Below are 19,140 nucleotides of genomic sequence, written 5' to 3'. Positions count from 1 at the left end.
GAGCTTTAAAAGATGGCCAGTTTAAAACACTGCTGGATGAAGCTGGGAATAATTATCCTGGTCTGCTTCTGCACAGCAATGTGCGTTGGTTGTCAAGAGGGAAGGTGCTCAGCCGTCTCGCGGCTTGTCTGAGCGAAATCTGGACTTTTCTTGAAATGAAAAATGTCGAGCATCCTGAGTTAGCTAACACTGCTCCTGAAGTTCTACTATCTCGTGGACATGACTGAACATCTGAACCAGCTCAATGTGAAAATGCAAGGCATTGGAAATACAGTCTTATCCCTTCAACAAGCAGTGTTTGCATTTGAAAACAAGTTGGAACTCTTCATCGCAGACATTGAAACAGGTCATTTACTACAGTTTGAAAAACTGGGAGAATTTAAAGATGCATGCACAGCAAGTGACCCTGCTCAACATCTTGATCTCCAGCACCTAGCGGGCTTCACATCTAATCTGTAGTCATTCAAAGCGTGCTTTGGAGAATTTTGTGAGTGCACTTGTCTTTTTAAGTTCATCACCCATCCACACGAGTGCGCAGTGGACAGCACCGACCTCAGTTACATCCCCGGTGTCTCCGTCAGAGATTTTGAGCTACAAGCTGCTGACCTGAAGGCCTCAGACATGTGGGTGAATAAGTTGAAGTCACTGAGTAAAGATTTGGGAAGACTTGCATGACAGCAAGCAGAGTTGGTGAGCAAAAACAAGTGGGGAGAAATGAAAAAGCTTCAACCCGCGGAGCAGCTGATTGTCAGAACTTGGAATGCGCTTCCTGTCACATACCACACACTGCAGTGTGTAAGTATTGCTGTCCTGACAATGTTTGGCTCTACATATGCATGTGAGCAGTCTTTCTCACATCTAAAGAACGTTAAGACCAACCTATGATCACGTTTAACGGATGGAAGTCTCAACGCCTCCATGAAGCTTAACTTCACCACGTATCAACCAGACTACAAAGCCATCAGCAAAACCATGCAGCACCAGAAGTCACATTAATGGTAAGAAGTACTTTATTCATCATTGGTTAGCAACAGCATAACAACGTTATTAAAAAGAATTCAGAGACTTATTGCACTTTAAAAGTATTGTTCTTACATAAAATGCACGCATTTACTTGTATTTAGTGTTAAACATATCGTATGGCTCTCACGGAATTACATTATAAAATATGTGGCGTTCATGGCTCTCTCAGCCAAAAAGGTTCCCGACCCCTGGTCTAGTCGGAAATGTCAATAGTGACAAGTTTGGAAACCCTGGTATAGAAAGAACAACATGCGCAGGGGTCCTGAGCCAGAAGGCAGCTTGCTGTGGTCAGGTTGCTAACGGAATTCCAGCGTGGCTGAGCAAGCAAGGATGAAGTGAGGGGGGCTGGGCCTCGACTTATCTCCAAAACAGTGGGCAGTCCTTGGAGAGTTTTATGCAGGGGAGGAAGGTAAGCCGGGCAACGCGCTACACCCATCTAAGAGCTCAAATAAATACTGTTTATTATAATCATCACCTTTCTAGGTTCCCTACTTGGCCCCAGCAAGAACTCGGGTTTCAGCGCGGCCGCAGTGACTCCTCCTGGCCAGCAGGGGGCGCGGGCAGGCACTTGGCCTCCGGCCGCCCCGGGGCGGGCCTCCTCTTGCCGTCCCCTTCTCTCGTCTTTTCCCCTCTGGAGAAGTCGGGAAGGTGGCGGCGGCGGCGGCGGCGGTTGTCCCGGCCGGGTCTGTTGGTGAGGCCGGTCGGTCCGCCCTCCGCAGCCCGCGCCGCGCCCAGGCGGTCGAGCGGAGCGTCGGCGGCCAGTCCGGCGCGGGCTGCGCGCGCTGACGGAGGGCGGCGGCCGCGGCCAGGGCGGCCCGCGGGAGCGCGGGCCCCGGGCGGAGCGCTGCCCGGCTCCCGGCCTGCCGGCCTCGTCCCTCGGCGCCGCGGCCATGGCGGCCAGCGCGAAGCGGAAGCAGGAGGAGAAGCACCTGAAGATGCTGCGGGACATGACCGGCCTGCCGCACAACCGAAAGTGCTTCGACTGCGACCAGCGCGGCCCCACCTACGTGAACATGACGGTCGGCTCGTTCGTGTGCACCTCCTGCTCCGGCAGCCTGTGAGTGAGGGCCGGGGCCGGGGGCCGGGGCCGGGGGCGCGGGGCCGGGGCCGGGGCGGCCGTCTGGACGCGGGCCGGCGCGCTGGGCGGCCGGGATGCGCTCGGCCCCGGCCGCGGGGCAGGGGATGCGCTTTCGGTTTCGCGGGGCCGGGGCCGGGCAGCCTCCGCGGGTGGGGCGTGGGCGGGCCTGGGGTCGGGACCCGGCGCCCGGGGCGAGCCGAGCCTCTCCGGTGCCCGCGCGCGGAGCCGGCGCCGCCTCCCTGGGGCCCGGGGCCGCCGGCGCGGCCGGAGGGGCGAGACCGCCGAGGCTGGCGACTGCCGTGCGCGTCCTTTGTGCGCCCCGTCCCTCGGCGCCCGGGACGGGCGACCCCGGCGAGGCACCTGCTGGGCGCCGGCCGAGTGGGCTGGGGAGGAGCCGGGGTGGGAGAGGGCTCGGACGACCCCTGGCCGGGGCTTTGCCCCCTCGGGTCGGTAGTACCCGAGTCCTGGGAGAAAGCAGACACCTAGACATACGTGGTTAACAGGATTATAACGTCGTGATGGTAGGGATGATGTGAATTCCAAGGGAAAAGTTCGAGAGGATTAATTTCGGGCGAGTTAAGGGGAGAAGCAGATGTGGGGCTCAAAGGGGTTTTCACTTTATGACCCAAAGACTGTCTTGGGGAGTTTGGGGAAAGTTTTAATGGAAATAAGGTACGGACTAGGAGCTGTGTCGTCCTAAATATGGTGGTGGTATCGGAAAGATTTCGCTATCAATACCCAAGGGTCCTGCTGTATGCAGAAATGGGGAGAGCGTGGTTTCAGAACAACGTAGGTCTGGAATTACTGGGACGGTTTTGTATTTAGTCATCTTTGCTTCATTAAGCTTTATTTTGATAAGATTTTTGGTTTCTGTGAGATTTCTTTTGGAAAGTTTGCAAATGATTTTGCTTTTATGCACTGATGTTGCTTTTATGCACTAATCATCATAGATTCTAAGCTTGTTATTGACGAAGTGGTGATTACTAAATATTTTTAAGAGCTTTATTGTTCCAAAACATCTAATTAAGTTCTTTTGTTCGTACCATTCTTTCATATAATTTCGTTACCCTCCCCCTTTCCCAAATTAAAAAAATAAAATAAAAAACCTTTGTAAGATTAATACTGAGACAAAGTATTAAGTATGAGAAAACTCATATTTGGAAAATGAAGGACATGCCCAGTAGTAGTGTATGATTTTTTTTTGAAGTTGTGCAAAAAGAGACATTATTAGTCTTCCATGATTGTTATTTCTTCGACATTTATTCAGTGTCTAGTAGGTTCGGTGATAATTGGTGGAATGTTCCGATCAATACAGCAGAGTTCTTGTTCTCTTGGTGCTCACATTCAGTGAGGGAAGTGGTATTTGAATGTGGAAAATGTCAGGGCTAAGTATGCACTAAAATAGTATGATAGAGACCTCCTCTGAGAATTACTTTTAGATTGGTGCAGGGATATTATTGAATTAGTGCTATATAGGATCATGGAGATAGGTGGTATCTTAGAATTTTTCTGGTTCATGGTTTTCATGTACAAATAGGGTTAAGTGATTTATGTTGGGCACCCGTGGTTCTAAAATGAAGCCAATAGTCCAGTCTTTTTTACATGTACTTAACATTTATTATGTTAATAATAATGCCCTGTTTTTACTGAACACAAGGTCTTTTGATAATATTTTAAAGTATTTGATTTGAAAAAAAACTGTTATTTACTATTTTGGGTTTCTGGCATTTCTGTGTAGCTTTTTGTAAACATATATAGTGGGCAACATTTAATTCAGGACAGCAAATACATAATATCAAGAAATATTTACAAATTTCTTCCTAGATTCCATATTTCAGAAACATGCTATATAAAAGCATACCTCAGTATGATGACAATTATTTATTTTAATAGGGTTGAATCTATACTAGATAAGGCTTCATATCTCTTTAGTTGTGACTCCACAAATATTGATCACTTGGCCTTTGTCATACACTGGGAGGCACTGGTGTTACTTGGGTCTTCCTATCCTTAAGGAGCTTGCATTCTTAAGTGTATAAACATAGTTACAATACAGTATAACATTTCCTTTCTTTGAAGGGGCTACCATGAATTATATACTGTATATGAATGGTAGGGCAAGTTTCACAGAGGATTTGATGCCTGAACAAAGATCTTTAAAGACAAGATCCATATAGCAGGCAGGTTCATGTAGTTGAAAGAACAGGTATTTATGAGCTGATAAACCTGGTTTTGAATCCTGGCTCCACTTCTTAGCTATGTGGTATCGAGAATGTCACTCCGTCTCTTTGAACTTGAGTTTTCTCATTTGTGATGTGATGAGGATAAGGTTTACCTTGTAGATTTTTGATATAGGTTAGTTTTTAATACTATTTGAGAGAGTGTGTGTGTAGCATCTCGTGCAATTCCTGGTTCATGCTGGATGCTCAGTAGACATGAGGTATTATTGTTAGTAAGGTAGAGAGGACATTTCCCAAGTAGGGAACAGTATGTGAAAGATAGCAAAATGAGAAGCAACTTTACAGAAATCTATTTTGATTTTTTAGATGTAACTCAAAACCTGACTCAAATTGGTTTGAAAATATGAATGGAATTTATTGTTTGAAGTAAGACTTTATCCAATGCCTTAAGGATGTTGCCTAGATTTCCCCTGTGCAAAGATGGCAGCCTCTAGTTCCCAGATCTACATTACTGTCATTCCAACTTTTCCAGAAGTTCTATAGTTCACTCCTGGTTAGCTTGAATCAGTGCCGTTATTGGACACATGTTCTAGGCTGACTTCATTGGAACAAGGACCCCCAAATAGAATTCCCAAATCAGAAATCTAGGATTCTTGGGGAAAAAAGGAACGGATGCTGGATCAGATATCTGCTGCCAAAATATTGAAGGGACAATAGCTCCTGAGGATTTTTTTTATCCTTTGAAAAGCAGTAATGTAGGAATTACATAGCTATCAAGTTTAATAATAGTAATAAAATATTTATTATTTAGATCAGTGTTTCTCAACTGCTGGTCTGCAGACTGGTGCCAGTCCATGAAAGAGTTAACCACCCTGATGGTGTATGAGGATTATAGACCCAAAGATCTAAGTTGAATTTGCTTATGTTCATGGTGATTTCTGTTTAGCAGTTCCTGAAATAATTCTACCTTCACTGGTCTCCCGAGTGTAAAACGGTTGAAAACCACTGACTTAGATCATACGGCATAATTGAAAGAAGATGAATTTTGAAGCCAGATTTTGTCACTGCCACCAGCCTTATGATTTAGGGCAAGGTATTAGCCAGGGCATAAAGTGCAGATTGGCCTGGAGCCATCCTCTCAGCTCAGTTTCTTTATTTGTGATAAGAAGATGATAACAAGGTTGCTATGAGGATTAAATGGTACAATTCCATGAATATTTTTGAACACGTACTAAATGTAGATGGGCTAAGCAGTGGATATACATACCAGAGGTGGACAAAAGTAGGCTTATGGGCCCTGGCCGGTTGGCTCAGTGGTAGAGCGTCGGCCTGGCGTGCAGAAATCCTGGGTTTGATTCCCGGCCAGGGCACACAGGAGAAGCGCCCATCTGCTTCTCCACCCCTCCCCCTCTCCTTCCTCTCTGTCTCTCTCTTCCCCTCCCACAGCCAAGGCTCCATTGGAGCAAAGATGGCCTGGGCGCTGGGGATGGTTCCTTGGCCCCTGCCCCAGGCGCTAGAGTGGCTCTGGTCGCAACAGAGCGACGCCCCGGAGGGGCAGAGCATCGCCCCCTGGTGGGCAGAGCGTGGCCCCCTGGTGGGCGTGCCCGGTGGATCCCGGTCCAGCGCATGTGGGAGTCTGTCTGTCTCTCCCCATTTCCAGCTTCAGAAAAACACACACACACAAAAAATAGGCTTATAGTTGTATGAAAAATAATGCAATAATTAATAAATAATAATACAAGAATAGATTTTCGTGTTCTCACAACCCGAAACCTACTTTTGTCCACCCCTGTATGTTAAATAAGGCATGTTAGCTGCCATTCAGAAACCTTGATGTGCCTAGAAAATGCCAATACAAGTAAATCAGAATTCTAAATTTTAGGATAGTCACGTATCTTTTATCATCCATTTAGCAATATTTTTGTTTAAATATATTAAATGTTAATATGACTAGACTCAGCTAATCTTTTCCTTTTTTTCAAAGGGCTGTCTTTTATGCTTCTATGATGTTCATTAAGAGTGCATAACTGAATTTAGTAGAAACTTTAAAAGACTTTAGATTTAGATGTAGTTAATCTTTTTTATTGAGGCAGAATGAGGGCGATGTATTTGTCACTTTGAGGTTCTGTTGACAGAAATACTTAAAATTCTGAATGGACACTCTATTACAGCCAACAATAAAACATTTATTGCCTTCCTGTTAAAGACTGACTTTAGGCCAAATTGTTTGTTTTGTGTAGACTAACATTAGTGTAATCAATGAATGATGTAAGAATTATTCTAGCCTTAAAAAACGATTTATAATTTTTCAGAGAGGGTTTAGGTAAAATAAAAACATCTGAGACATACTTTTTTTCTCTTGATACCAGCTATTTTACGTGGACAATGTGTTTAATCTTGGAATCTCACAGGTGGATGAATGTAGTTTGACTTATGGTGAAACTTGCAAGAATATTAACTTTTTAAAATTAAAGTTGGACAGATGACACGTTTAATTTGTTTTTATACAGTTATTAGCATTAGAGTGGATTGCAATCAAATACCCTTTAGGAGCTCTGCTTACAGTATGTAGGACCTCTGAGGTCACAATGGGCAGTGATTTATGTCCTTAATTCTGTTTCTACTTTTTTTTAGTACTCTAACATGGGTACATTCAGAGAGATAGTTTGACACTATAGTACAGTGTCACTTTAATTGGGAAACTATTTGATACATTTTCCATTGCTAAAATTTGCAAACTCTTTGGGGGGAGATATAAAAATCAGTACAACTAATAATGTAGGAAGATGTGGAAACTCTTCCTCATTTCTCTCTTCAAACTTTTATCTCTTAATAAATCTTGGAGGCTCTAACTTGGAATACTAACTTGGAACAGTTGTGTTCAGTAGGTATGTACTTTAAGTAGATTGCAAGTGTCTAGTAAAGAAACTTGGTGTTTTTGAAATGCAAAAGATTACTCAACTTTTCTAGGAATCCCTTTTTCATTAAAAAAAACCTATAAGTATGTCAGGTTTAGTTTTGACAAAAAACGTTTAATTTTAATTCTTTTTTATGTTTAATTTAAAATTTAATTTTAATTTGTGTGTGTGTGTGTGTGTGTGTGTGTAATTTTTTTTTATTCCTGAAGCTGGAAATAGGGAGGCAGCCAGACAGACTCCCCCATGCGCCCGACTGGGATCCACCTGGCACGCCCACCAGGGGGCGATGCTCTGCCCATCCAGGGCGTCGCTCTGTCGCGACCAGAGCCACTCTAGCGCCTGGGGCAGAGGCCAAGGAGCCATCCCCAGCGCCCGGGCCATCTTTTGCTCCAATGGAGCCTCGGCTGCTGGAGGGGAAGAGAGAGACAGAGAGGAAGGAGAGGGGGAGGGGTGGAGAAGCAGACGGGCGCCCCCCCTGTGTGCCCTGGCCGGGAATCGAACCCGGGACTCCTGCACGCCAGGCCGACGCTCCACCACTGAGCCAACCGGCCAGGGCCTAATTTTAATTTTTATAAAAAGGATACATGCAAATAAAAGGAAAGACTTGTAGCAAACAAAAGCAGCCTCTGCCCCTCTCCCGTATTTTGTATTGCCAGAGACAGTACTGTCGGACTCCTGTTTGGGTCCCCTTTCCATATTTACCCCAGTATTTCTGACATGCTTACAATGTACCGGTAACTATTTTTTTGGTACTTCAGTTTTGGCCTTTATCTCTTGACTCCCATTGTACAAGGAGGAATGTAAGGATGTGACTCTTAACATTTTTTTTTTACTCTCTCTACTGACATGTTGCTTCTTTCCCTTTGGTAAAATTCTATCACAATTAATGGTTAAATCATTATTAGTGTTTGCCTTATTGCGACTGTACATATTTATGCGCAGCTGTAGTGGAATATATTACTACTACATATATTTTTCTTCTTGCACAACCCTTTCCTCCCTGAAGTTTATAACTGCCTCATTTTGTTTTCTGTGTATGTATCATTAATATGTTCCCAGATAAATTGTCTGTCTCTGAGGCATAAAATTTCTTTTCAGTATACTCTGACACATCAAGATTTTTTTTCTATTTTGATAAATCTTTTCTGGGTACTTTGTCATTCTCTGGTGTGGAAGTGATGTTCTCTAGGCCTGCTATGCCGCTGTCATCCTAAGACTTTTCTTCTGCCTTCATTCTGGAAATTTCCTTAATGCCTGTCTGTGTCCCACTTTCTCTTCCCAGGACCCCCACATCTTCATTTGCCTTCTGATTAAATAATGGGAGATCATTTTCGAGAGCTTTATGACTGAGAATGTCTTATTCTGTCTGACCTCATTTTAACTTAGCAGTTTGTCTACATTCACAAGGATGGAAATACTTTACCCTAGGAATTTTTAAGCCATTGCTTAGAAATGGCTTTCTACTTTCAGTATTGCTGTTGAGAAGTCTGGTATTATTATTATTATTTTTTTTTAATTTTTCTGAAGTGAGAAGCGGGGAAGCAGAGAGACAGACTCCCACATGTGCCTGACCGGGATCCAACCGGCAAGCCCTCCAGGGGGCGATGCTCTGCCCATCTGGCCATTGCTCTTTGTAACCTGAGCCATTCTAGCACCTGAGGTGGAGTCCATGGAGCCATCCTCAGTGCCCGGGCCAACTTTGTTCCAGTGGAGCCTTGGCTGTGGGAGGGGAAGAGAAAGAGAGAGGGGAAGGTGAGGGGTCGAGAAGCAGATGGGCGCTTCTCCTGTGTGCCCTGACCGGGAATCGAACCCAGGACTTCCACACATCGGACCGATGCCCTTCCACTGAGCCCACCAGCCAGGGCCTGTGATGGTATTCTTTTTTTTTTTTTTTTTTTTTTTAAATATTTTATTTATTGATTTTTAGAGTGAGGGGAGAGGGAGAGAGAGAGAGAGTGAGAGAGAAGGAGCAGGAAGCATCAACTCCCATATGTGCCTTGACCAGGCAAGCCCAGGGTTTCGAACCAGCAACCTCAGTGTTCCAGGTCGATGCTTGATCCCACTGCGCCACCACAGGTCAGGCCTGTGATGGTATTCTTATAGCTGGGTCTTTATGCCCCATTTCCCCCTTCCTCTTTTGGAGTATACACACATGCTTGCGCGCACGCGCACACACACACACGCACACACACATGAACGATCCTCTTATCTTTTTAAAAATCCTGTTGAACTTTTTATTGAATTATTTTGTATAGGTTTTTTGTTTAGGTTTGGAAACTCATAGTTTTTGTTTTATATTTATTTTTATTTTTTTTTATATTTATTTCAGAGATGTTTTCTTCAATCTTCTTGTTGGGGGAAAGCCTGGCTACCACTCTTCCAGGACCCATGTTGGGAGAGGGGACAGGAGGCAGAGAGTTTATCACTCAGTATGTGGAGTCTCAGATAAGGCCCTAGTTTTTAGCATGGTACTAACAACAGTCCTTAGGACCACCTGAGTCCAGAGTCTATTTGGTTAAATCTCTCCAGATTAAATTTTCCTTCAGATGACTGCCTGAGGCCTGGTAGGGGTGGTCTTGTGGCTCTAGGGAGACTGGGGCCTGTTTGACCTTACATGACTCCCCCCAGCCTTCAAGGGTTCTGTGGTGGGAGTCCGCCTCGAGCTGGCTTCTTTCCCCTCTGCAGGAGCTCCATTTGGGCTCTCTGTACTCTATAAAGTCAGTTACTGCTGGTCTGTTCATGTTTTTGCTTCTGAATTTTGTTATTAGAGAACCTTAGTATGCTTTTGTGCTCCTCCCTTGTTCTGTATCCTCCTCTCTCTTTCTGGGTTGATGCCTTTTTATGCCTTTGCTGTCAGTTCAGTGGGGTTTGAAGAGATAGTGAAGACATTCATCTGCTTTTAACTGGAATACCTTAATTAGTTTAAATTGTTACTTGAGTTATTTTCTAGATGCTTGTCCTGAGTGTTACAAGGAACTTATAGTGTAATATTGTGACTTTCAAGAGAAAAACTCAAAATAACAGTTGTGTTTTACACTATAGTGTGTCTGTCTACTTTCAGTGCTTTGAAGTTGGGTTCTGGATCATATTAAATAACTAGTATTGGAATAGATCTAAATGTCAAATTAACTTTACTACTTGTGCCAACATTAGCAACCCCATAAATTTCCACAGCCTGTTTCAATATTTTAACCAGCTTCTCCCTCAACAGGAGAAAAACAATGAATAAAACTAAGCTTTTTACTTATTCATCCAGCAAACACTGTTATTTGAGTTGAACAAATGGCTGTTAGCAAGATTGTTTGAGGCAGAGTTGAGGAGCAGCATACTGGTGGACATACGGAGTGAGTCACACCATCTGGTTGCAGTCATACCTGGGTGGTGGTCGTTAAAACTAAAACTCCTGGGGAGCTGCATATGACTAAATTGTACTGCAGAAACATGTTGGACTCCACCAGTAGGTGACTTTGGAACTTCTTGAAACGAATTAACTGGCAACAGGCTTTCAAAATATCAAAACTGCTGTTATTAAATGAGTCATTATTTAATTTAATTAATTTATTTATTTTTGCCGTAAACTGGAGGCTTAAAAAGTGTTTTTTAGGATCCAGAATGGGTGGTACTTCAATACTGGCACTGTAAAAATGATGTGGTGTACTTGATCAACACTTTTATTCAGTAGTTATGACTAATGTCATTATAGTAAAGTGTTTTATAAACCTAAATTCACATGACAGCTAGACTAGGCTTAATTAAAAAGGGAAGTGGCACCAGCTTCCAGGAATATACCTTAAAAATAACTAGATAAATAAAATTTCAGTTTTGGTTAGTTGAGAATTTTGTTCATTTAAATGATCAAATCTGATAGATGGAGATGTTCTGCTAATGAGAAAAAAATTATTTTGATTATTGTAAAAATTGTGGTTAATATAGTAGCATGGAGTCAGGACTACGGTATTCTATTTCTTAAGTTGCCATACATTAAATTAACTTTTTCAGGGCACAGTTCTATGAGTCTTGACATATGTGGGTTCATGTAACTACCCCCTCAGTCAGAACATGGAGCTGTCCCGCCACACCTCAAGACTCTCCTTAAATCTTGTCTTTCCTAATTGCTGGCAATTACTGATCTATTCTCCAACACTATCATCTTTTTTTTCTTTTCAAAAAATACTTTATTGAATTTATTGGGTTGATATTGGCTAACAATATTAACAGGTTTCAGGTGCACAGTTCCACAATACATCATTTGTATATTGCATTGTGTATTCCCACCCCTATTTCCTCTGGCAGATGTCAGTCTCTTTTCTGTATCTACGAGTCTGTTTCTTTCCTTTTTTTTTTTGTATTTTTCTGAAGCTGGAAACGGGGAGGCAGTCAGACTCCCGCATGTGCCCGACTGGGATCCACCTGGCATGCCCACCAGGGGGCGATGCTCTGCCCATCCGAGGCGCCGCTCTGTTGCGACCAGAGCCATTCTAGCGCCTGAGGGAGAGGCCACAGAGCCATCCTCAGAATCCGGGCCATCTTTGCTCCAATGGAGCCTCAGTTGTGGGAGGGGAAGAGAGAGACAGAGAGGAAGGAGAGGGGGAGGGGTGGAGAAGCAGATGGGCGCTTCTCCTGTGTGCCCTGGCCGGGAATTGAACCCGGGACTCCCGCACGCCAGGCCGATGCTCTACCACTGAGCCAACCTGCCAGGGCCCGAGTCTGTTTCTGTTTTCTTTATTTTGTTCATTTGATTCCACATATAAATGAAAGGACGTGGTACTTGTCTTTCCCTGACTGGCTTATTTAACTTAACATAATAATTTCCAGGTTTATCTGTGCTGTCAGAAAAGGTAAGATTTCCTTCTTTTATACAGATGAATAGTATTCCATGTGTGACTGTACCACAGCTTCTTTATCTACTCATCTACTCATGGGTACTTGGCTGCTTCCAAATCTTGGCTATTGTATATAACGCTGTAATGAACATAGGGGTGCAGATATTCTTTCCAATTAGTGTTTTGCATTTCTTCAGATATATTCCTGGAAGTGGAATTGCTGGTTTATAAAGCAGTTCCATTTTTAATTTTTTGAGATAACTCCATACTGCTTTCCACAGTGACTGCACCAATCTGCATTCCTACCAACAGTGCACAAGGGTTCCCCTTTCTCCACATCCTCATCAACACTTGTTTGATGAGTTATTGATGATAGCCATTCTGACAGGCGTGAGGTGATATCTCATTGTGGTTTTAATTTGCAGTTCTCTAACGTTAGTGACGTTGAAGATCTTTGCATGTGTCTGTTGGCCATCTGTATGTCTTCTTTGGAGAAATGTCTTTTCAAGTCTTTTGCCCATTTCTTAGTTGGATTGTTAATTTGGTGTTGTTTTATCCTTGTAACATAAAACTTATCAGATGTATTGGCAAATATGTTCTCCCATTTAGTAGGTTTTCTTTTCATTTTTTGATGGTTTCCTTTGCTGTGCAAAAAATTTTTAGTTTCATATAGCTCCATTTGTTTTTTCTTTTATTTCCCTTGCCCAAGGTGATGTATCAGAAGAAATATTGCTATGAGAAATGTTTGAGATTTTACTGCCTATTTTTGAAAATTTTTTCTATTCATTTGAGAGAGAGAGAAGGAAGGGGGAGAAGAGAGAGAAGCATCGATTTGCTGTTCCACTTAGTTTTTCCACTTAGTTGTATATTCATTGATTGCTTCTCCTATATGCCCTAACTGGGGATTGATCCCATAACCTTGGGTACTGGGATGATACTTTATTCATGGAGCCTTGTGGCCAGGGTCCCTGCCTGTGTTTTCTTCTTTGCTTGACTTTAGCCAAAAGGTGGAGAAACAAGCCTACGTTTTCTTCTAGAATTTCTATGGTTTGAGCCTAACCTTTTAAGTCTTTAATCCAGTTTTAGTTTATTCTTGTGTGTGATAGAAGGAGGTGATCTGGTTTCTTTTTCTTCTCTTTATTACTTTTTTGTATACACCTGTTCAATTTTTCCAACACCATTTATTAAATAGACTACTGTTACCTGATTGTATGTTCTTACCTCCTTAGTCAAATATTGACTGTAAATGTATGGATTTATTTCTGGGCTCTCTATTCTGTTCCATTGATCAATATGTCTTTTTACGCCAGTACCATGCTGTTTTGATTACTATGGTCCTGTAGTGTAGTCCGATACCAGGTAGTATGATTCCTCTGCCTTTGCTTTTCTTGCTCAAGATCATTTGCTATTTGGAGTCTTTTATGGTTCCATGTAAATTTTTGAAACTTGTTCTAGTTCTGTGAAATAGGCCATTGATATCTTGACAGGAATTGCATTAAATCTATAGGTAGTTTTGTGTAGTATTGAGATTTTAATTCTTCCTATCCATGAACATGGTACATGCTTCTTTTTTTTTGTATCTTTCTTTAATTTCTTTCCTCAGTGTTTATTTTCTGAGTATAGGTATCTTTCATCTTGGTTAAATTTGTTCCTAGGTATTATATTCTTTTTGAAGCAATTGTGAATGAGATTGTGTTTTTAGTTTCTGTTTCTGATAATTCATTATTGGTATATAAAAATGCAACTGATTTCTGAATACTTACTTTGTATCTTCCTACTTTATTGAATTCATTAATCAGTTCTGGTAGTGTTTCGGTGGAATCTTTAGGGTTCTCTATGATATTTCAGTATCATGTCATCTTCAAATAATGACAGGCTTACTTCTTCCTTTCCTTTTATGTTCATTAGGGATGTGGCCTATAATTATTTTTATTTTTATTTTTCCTAAGTGAGAAGCAGAGAGGCTGAGAGACAGACTCCGCATGTGCCTCTACTGGGATCCAGCCAGCAAGCCCCTTATGGGGCAATGCTCTGCCTATCTGTGGCTGTTGCTTGGCAACCAAGCTACTTTAGTGCCTGAGTCGAGGCAGTGGAACCATACTCAGCACCTGGGGCCAACTTGCTCCATCTGAGCCATGGTTGTGAGAGTGGAAGAGAGAAATAGAGAGAAGGGAGATAGGGAGAGGTGGAGAAGCAGGTGATCACTTCTTCTGTTTGCCCTGGTGGAATCAAACCTGGGACTTCCACAAGCCAGGTTGACTCTACTACTGAGCCAACCGGTCAGGACAATTTTATTTTTTGTAGTGTCTTTATTTGGTTTTGGAATTAGGATAATTATGGCCTTGTGAAATGAGTTTGGGAGTCTTCCCTTTTTTTGAATATTTTGGAAAAGTTTGAAACGTGTTCTTTGAATGTTGGGTTAATTTCACCTGTGAAACTATCTGGTCTAGAATTTTTTGTTGGGATTTATTATTATTATTATTATTACTATTGCTTCAGTTTCACCAGTTATAATCTGTCTATTCAGATTCTCTGATTCTTCCTGATTCAGTTTTGGAAGATTGCGTGTTTCTAGGAATTTATCTTTTTTGTATTTCTTTGGTGTCAGTTCTTTTTCTGTTTCATTTCTGATTTTATTTATTTGGATCCTCTTTCATTTTTTCCTCGATGGTTCTGGATAAAAGTTTGTCAATCTTGTTTAACTTTTCAAAGAACCAGTTCTTGGTTTCATTGATCTTTTGATTTTGTTTTTTAAGATTTTGTCATTTATTTTTGCTCTGATCTTTATTATTTTCCTTCTGCTCACCTTGGGCTTTGTTTTTCTTTTTCAAGTTCCCTTAAGTGTAAAATTAGGTTTTTTATTTGAGATTTTTCTTGTTTCTTGAGGTACGCTTGTATTGCTATGAATTCCCTTGTCTTTTCTCTCTCCTGACATGTTTGCATTACCCTTTAAGTTATTTCTTTATGTCTTTTAATTCACTGATTCTTTCTATTGATGTGTTGAGTTCTTTAAACTGATTTTTTGAATCTTTTATTTCCACATATATAATTTTTTATTTCTAGTAGTTTTGACTTTTAAATTTGCCTGGTTGTTTCAATAACTACATTTTTTTGTTCATTTTTATTTTATCTTTTATTTCCTTATCTACGTTTATTTTATATTTTTGTACTTGCTAATTCCAATATTTAAAGTCTTAGGGAGAGTTGGTATAAACCTTGTTTCTACTGATTAAAGCTCAGTGGTTTGTTTTGTTGTGTGATGATTTATATTACAACTTCACATTATTGAACTCCGTATTTCCGAATCATGATAGATTGAATTGAAAATGCATTTTTGTTGAGGATTTACATATGATTCTGGGATCTAAGGATACTACTAAATTGAAGCTACTTTAAGGTTAACAGAGATATTATAGGTTCAGCTCTAATCTTGTCTTTGCTATTGTTGGTATTTGCCTTCTGAGCAACACTGCATTTTGTGTATAACATTGGCCACTCTTCTGGTTTCACCCAAGTTTTTAATGGTTTTGTCTTTTTTTTCCTTTGAAGGAATTAGAGATTTCCCTTGCTATGTAGAAAACCCAGCAGTACATTAACTTTTTTATCTGTAATTTATGGAATATCAATCATATTTTAGCAGAAGTGTCTTTTTCATAATATCTAATCTTACATGCAATAGGAAACAAATGAATGAAATTAAATATGCAAAGTGCCAGTGTAGGTCTTTTATGAATGTTAATTTCTTTTTGTTGTATTAACTTATATGTATAAGCATGTTCAATATCATATTTTTCATTCTTGGTTATTGTTTGTGGATACTCCTTAGTCTTTTCTAATTTAAATTTTAATATATGTTCTATAGAAATTTTAAACTTGTATATTTATTTTGTTATATATCATTTCATAGAAAGGTATGGGAAATTTTGAATTTTTATTGTGTATGAAGTGAATGCAGACCATATTTTGTATAAGATTAAACCTAGCTAGAATTTATATCTCAGATGAAATCCAAAAGAATTAAACTAGTTTTTTTTGGTTGGTAATTAACTTTTTTAGTGTGTTTAGAACAGTGATTCTTTTTTTTTTTTTTTTTTTTTGTATTTTTCTGAAGCTAGAAACGGGGAGAGACAGTCAGACAGACTCCCGCATGCACCCGACCGGGATCCACCCGGCACACCCACCAGGGGGCGATGCTCTGCCCCTCCGGGGCGTCCCCATGACCAGAGCCACTCTAGTGCCTGGGGCAGAGGCCAAGGAGCCATCCCCAGCGCCCGGGCCATCTTTGCTCCAATGGAGCCTTGACTGCGGGAGGGGAAGAGAGAGACAGAGAGGAAGGAAGGGGGGATGGAGAAGCAAATGGGCGCTTTTCCTATGTGCCCTGGCCGGGAATCGAACCTGGGTGGAGCGCCAGGCCGACGCTCCACTGCTGAGCCAACCGGCCAGGGTCATAATGTTATAGTTTTATCGTCACTTTTTAACCACTTCCCCTTTGATATCAAAATATTTCTTTTGTCTTCTGATTATGAATTATGACTCCATCTTACTCATAGTTAGCTATGTTTCAGATTACTTTTAGAGAATAGATTGCCAAAAGGCTGTTACTGGGTCAGAAGGCATGAATGAGGTTCTTGATATTAACTGGTAAATTCATCCTGCCATCAGTATATGACATTCCCATTTATACTGCAAACTCACCAGTTTTCAAACTGTTTTATAAGCACATAATATAAACGTACAAAGCTTTTGGAGGCTGAAAGAAGAAAATACTTGTATATCCTTGCATTGAGTGTATAGTTCGTCTGCTTGAGTAAATGGGATATAAAAAAACAATTAGGGAAATCAACATGAACACATATCATACTTCTTGAAGTTACTCAATTCATGTGATTAATGTGGCCTTGCAAAATTGCATCTACTCGTTTTATAAATTAAATCATCTTGTAAGTGCACTGAGAACATTGTAAAGTACAGCATAGGAAATACAGTCAATAATATTGTACTAACTATGTATTATGCTACATGGGTACTGTAAATATCAGGGGGATCACTTTCCAAATAGTATAGTATTGTCTAACTGCTATGCTGTACACCTGAAACTAATAAAAATAATATCAAATGTAAACTGGAACTGAAAAGAAAAAAATACAACCCTGTAATAAATTCTTGATAGGTGTGAAAAAAAATGTCCTTTCATACTTTGGTTATGAGTACCTTCTGGTTACATTTCTTTCATAAGTTTGAAATTTTACTTTTATATTTAGAAATTAAATTTAATGGGGTGACATTGATCAGTAAGTGTACATAGTTTTTAGGTAAATATTTCTGTAACATTGAAACTGTTGATTGTGTTGTGTACCCATTGCCCAAAGTCAAATCATCTTCTGTCACCTTCCCACCCCCTTTCCTGGTAACCACTTCACTTATCTATATCCATGTAGTTTTGCCTTTACATACTTTGCGTTTGGTCAAATTAATAAAATGTTCTTTATGGCCAAGGTCCATACGTTTAGTACCTATGTTTTCTTCTATGTAATTTATTGTTTCAGATCTTAATTTTTGTGAATGGGACAAGGTTTAATCAAGTTTTACTCTTTTGCATGTGGCTTTCCAGTTTTACCAGGACCATGTATTGAAAAGGCTTTCGTTTCTCTATTGTGTGTTTTTGACTCCTTTGTTGAAGATTATTTGTCACATATATATGGTTTTATTTCTTGGCTCTTGATTTTGTTCCATTGGTTTGTATGTCTTTTTATTTTTCTGCCAATACCAGGCTGTTTTGATTATTATGACTCTAGTACAATTTGAAGTCAGGAGTGTGATACCTCTGGTTTCATTCTTTTTTCTCAGGATTGCTTTGGCTATTCAGGGTTTTATATGGTTCCATACAAATCTGATGATTTTTTTGTTCTCTTTCTTTTAAAAAAAATGATACTGGATGGTGCAGTGGATAGAGTGTTGACCTGGGATGCTGAGGACCCAGGTTCAAAAGCCTGAGGTCGCCGACTTGAGTGTGGGATCATACACATGAGCCCATGGTTACTGGCTTGAGCCCAAAAATCACTGGCTTGAAGTCCGAGGTGGCTGGCTTGAACCCAAGGTTTCTGGCTTGGGCAAGGAATCACTGGTTCAGCTCTAGCTCCTGGTCAAGGCACATATGGGAAAGCAATCAATGAACAACTGAGGTGCTGCATTGATGGTTTTTATCTCCCTGTCTGTCTGTCTGTCTCCCTTGCTTAAAAAATAAATAAATAAAATAATAAGTGATACTGAGATTTTAATGGGGATTACATTAAATTTATATATTGCTTTGGGTAACATGGGCATTTTAACTATGTTGAGTTTTCTGATCCCTGAATATGAAATATTTTTCCATTTCATTGTGTCTCTTTCAATTCCTTTCAATAATGGTTTGTAGTTTTTAGTGTATAGGTCTTTCACATCCTTTGTTAAATTTATTCCTATGTATTTTACTTTATATTTTTGTTGCAGTTGTAAAAGGAAAATAATCTAGAATGTAAACTGTAATTGAAAAGAAAGAAAATAAAAGCCCAGTAATAAATTTTTGATAGGTGCAAAAAAAAATATCCTTTAATACTTTGGTTATGAGTACATTCTGGCTGCATTTGTTTCATAAATTTGAAATTGTGTTTACATATTTAAATACTGAATACCTTCTTTATGCATAAATAGACCCTGTGATATGGTAGAGACTTGAGATTTATGAGTGAATAAGCTGTACATTGTACTGCTCTCAGGAGAGTACGTCTGTATAAATAACTTAATAAGAGTCAAAGATTTCTCATCTAATGATTTGAGAAGTATAGGGTTGTTGTTCTTTGCTCCAACATTTCTGTCCAAAACGTGCACCCTTGTACATGTTTGACATTTTCACATTAGAAGGTAATTTTTCCTTTTCTGTTTTTAAGAAGGTTACTGTGAGGGAGGTGGAAAGGCAAGGGATTGGCTGGGATTGAGGAGGAGAGGTGTTAGGGAACACAGAGGACCAGGTGGCTAATTGAGAATGGAGAGTAGAGGAATTTGAGAGAACAGGAGTAAGTTCTATCTTTAAAGCTTTCTCTAATTTGTTATTTCAAGTTGTATGGGTACTTGAAAGTAAT

The 19,140-nt window shown here is 40.6% G+C and overlaps 1 protein-coding gene across 9 annotated transcripts in view; it reads left to right on the top strand.

Moving 5' to 3' along the window:
• Window positions 1-1,170: 1,170 nt before the first annotated feature.
• Window positions 1,171-19,140, top strand: part of AGFG1 (ArfGAP with FG repeats 1) — a 76,013-nt gene continuing 58,043 nt past the window's right edge. For 2 of the 9 annotated variants that reach the window (XM_066279116.1, XM_066279114.1), the window contains exon 1: window positions 1,592-2,080. In XM_066279116.1, coding sequence (XP_066135213.1) covers window positions 1,914-2,080 — 167 coding nt within the window. In that variant the 5' untranslated portion in view covers window positions 1,592-1,913. Of the gene's footprint in view, window positions 2,081-19,140 lie in introns of all 9 variants that reach the window. The other 7 variants (XM_066279113.1, XM_066279112.1, XM_066279119.1 and 4 more) reach the window with 7 other exon arrangements.

Source organism: Saccopteryx bilineata, chromosome 5 (assembly GCF_036850765.1).
Source record: "Saccopteryx bilineata isolate mSacBil1 chromosome 5, mSacBil1_pri_phased_curated, whole genome shotgun sequence".
In the NCBI taxonomy this organism is placed as follows: domain Eukaryota; kingdom Metazoa; phylum Chordata; class Mammalia; order Chiroptera; family Emballonuridae; genus Saccopteryx; species Saccopteryx bilineata.
The sequence above is the reverse complement of the archived record's forward strand: the minus strand, read 5'-3'. Positions and strand labels throughout refer to the sequence as shown.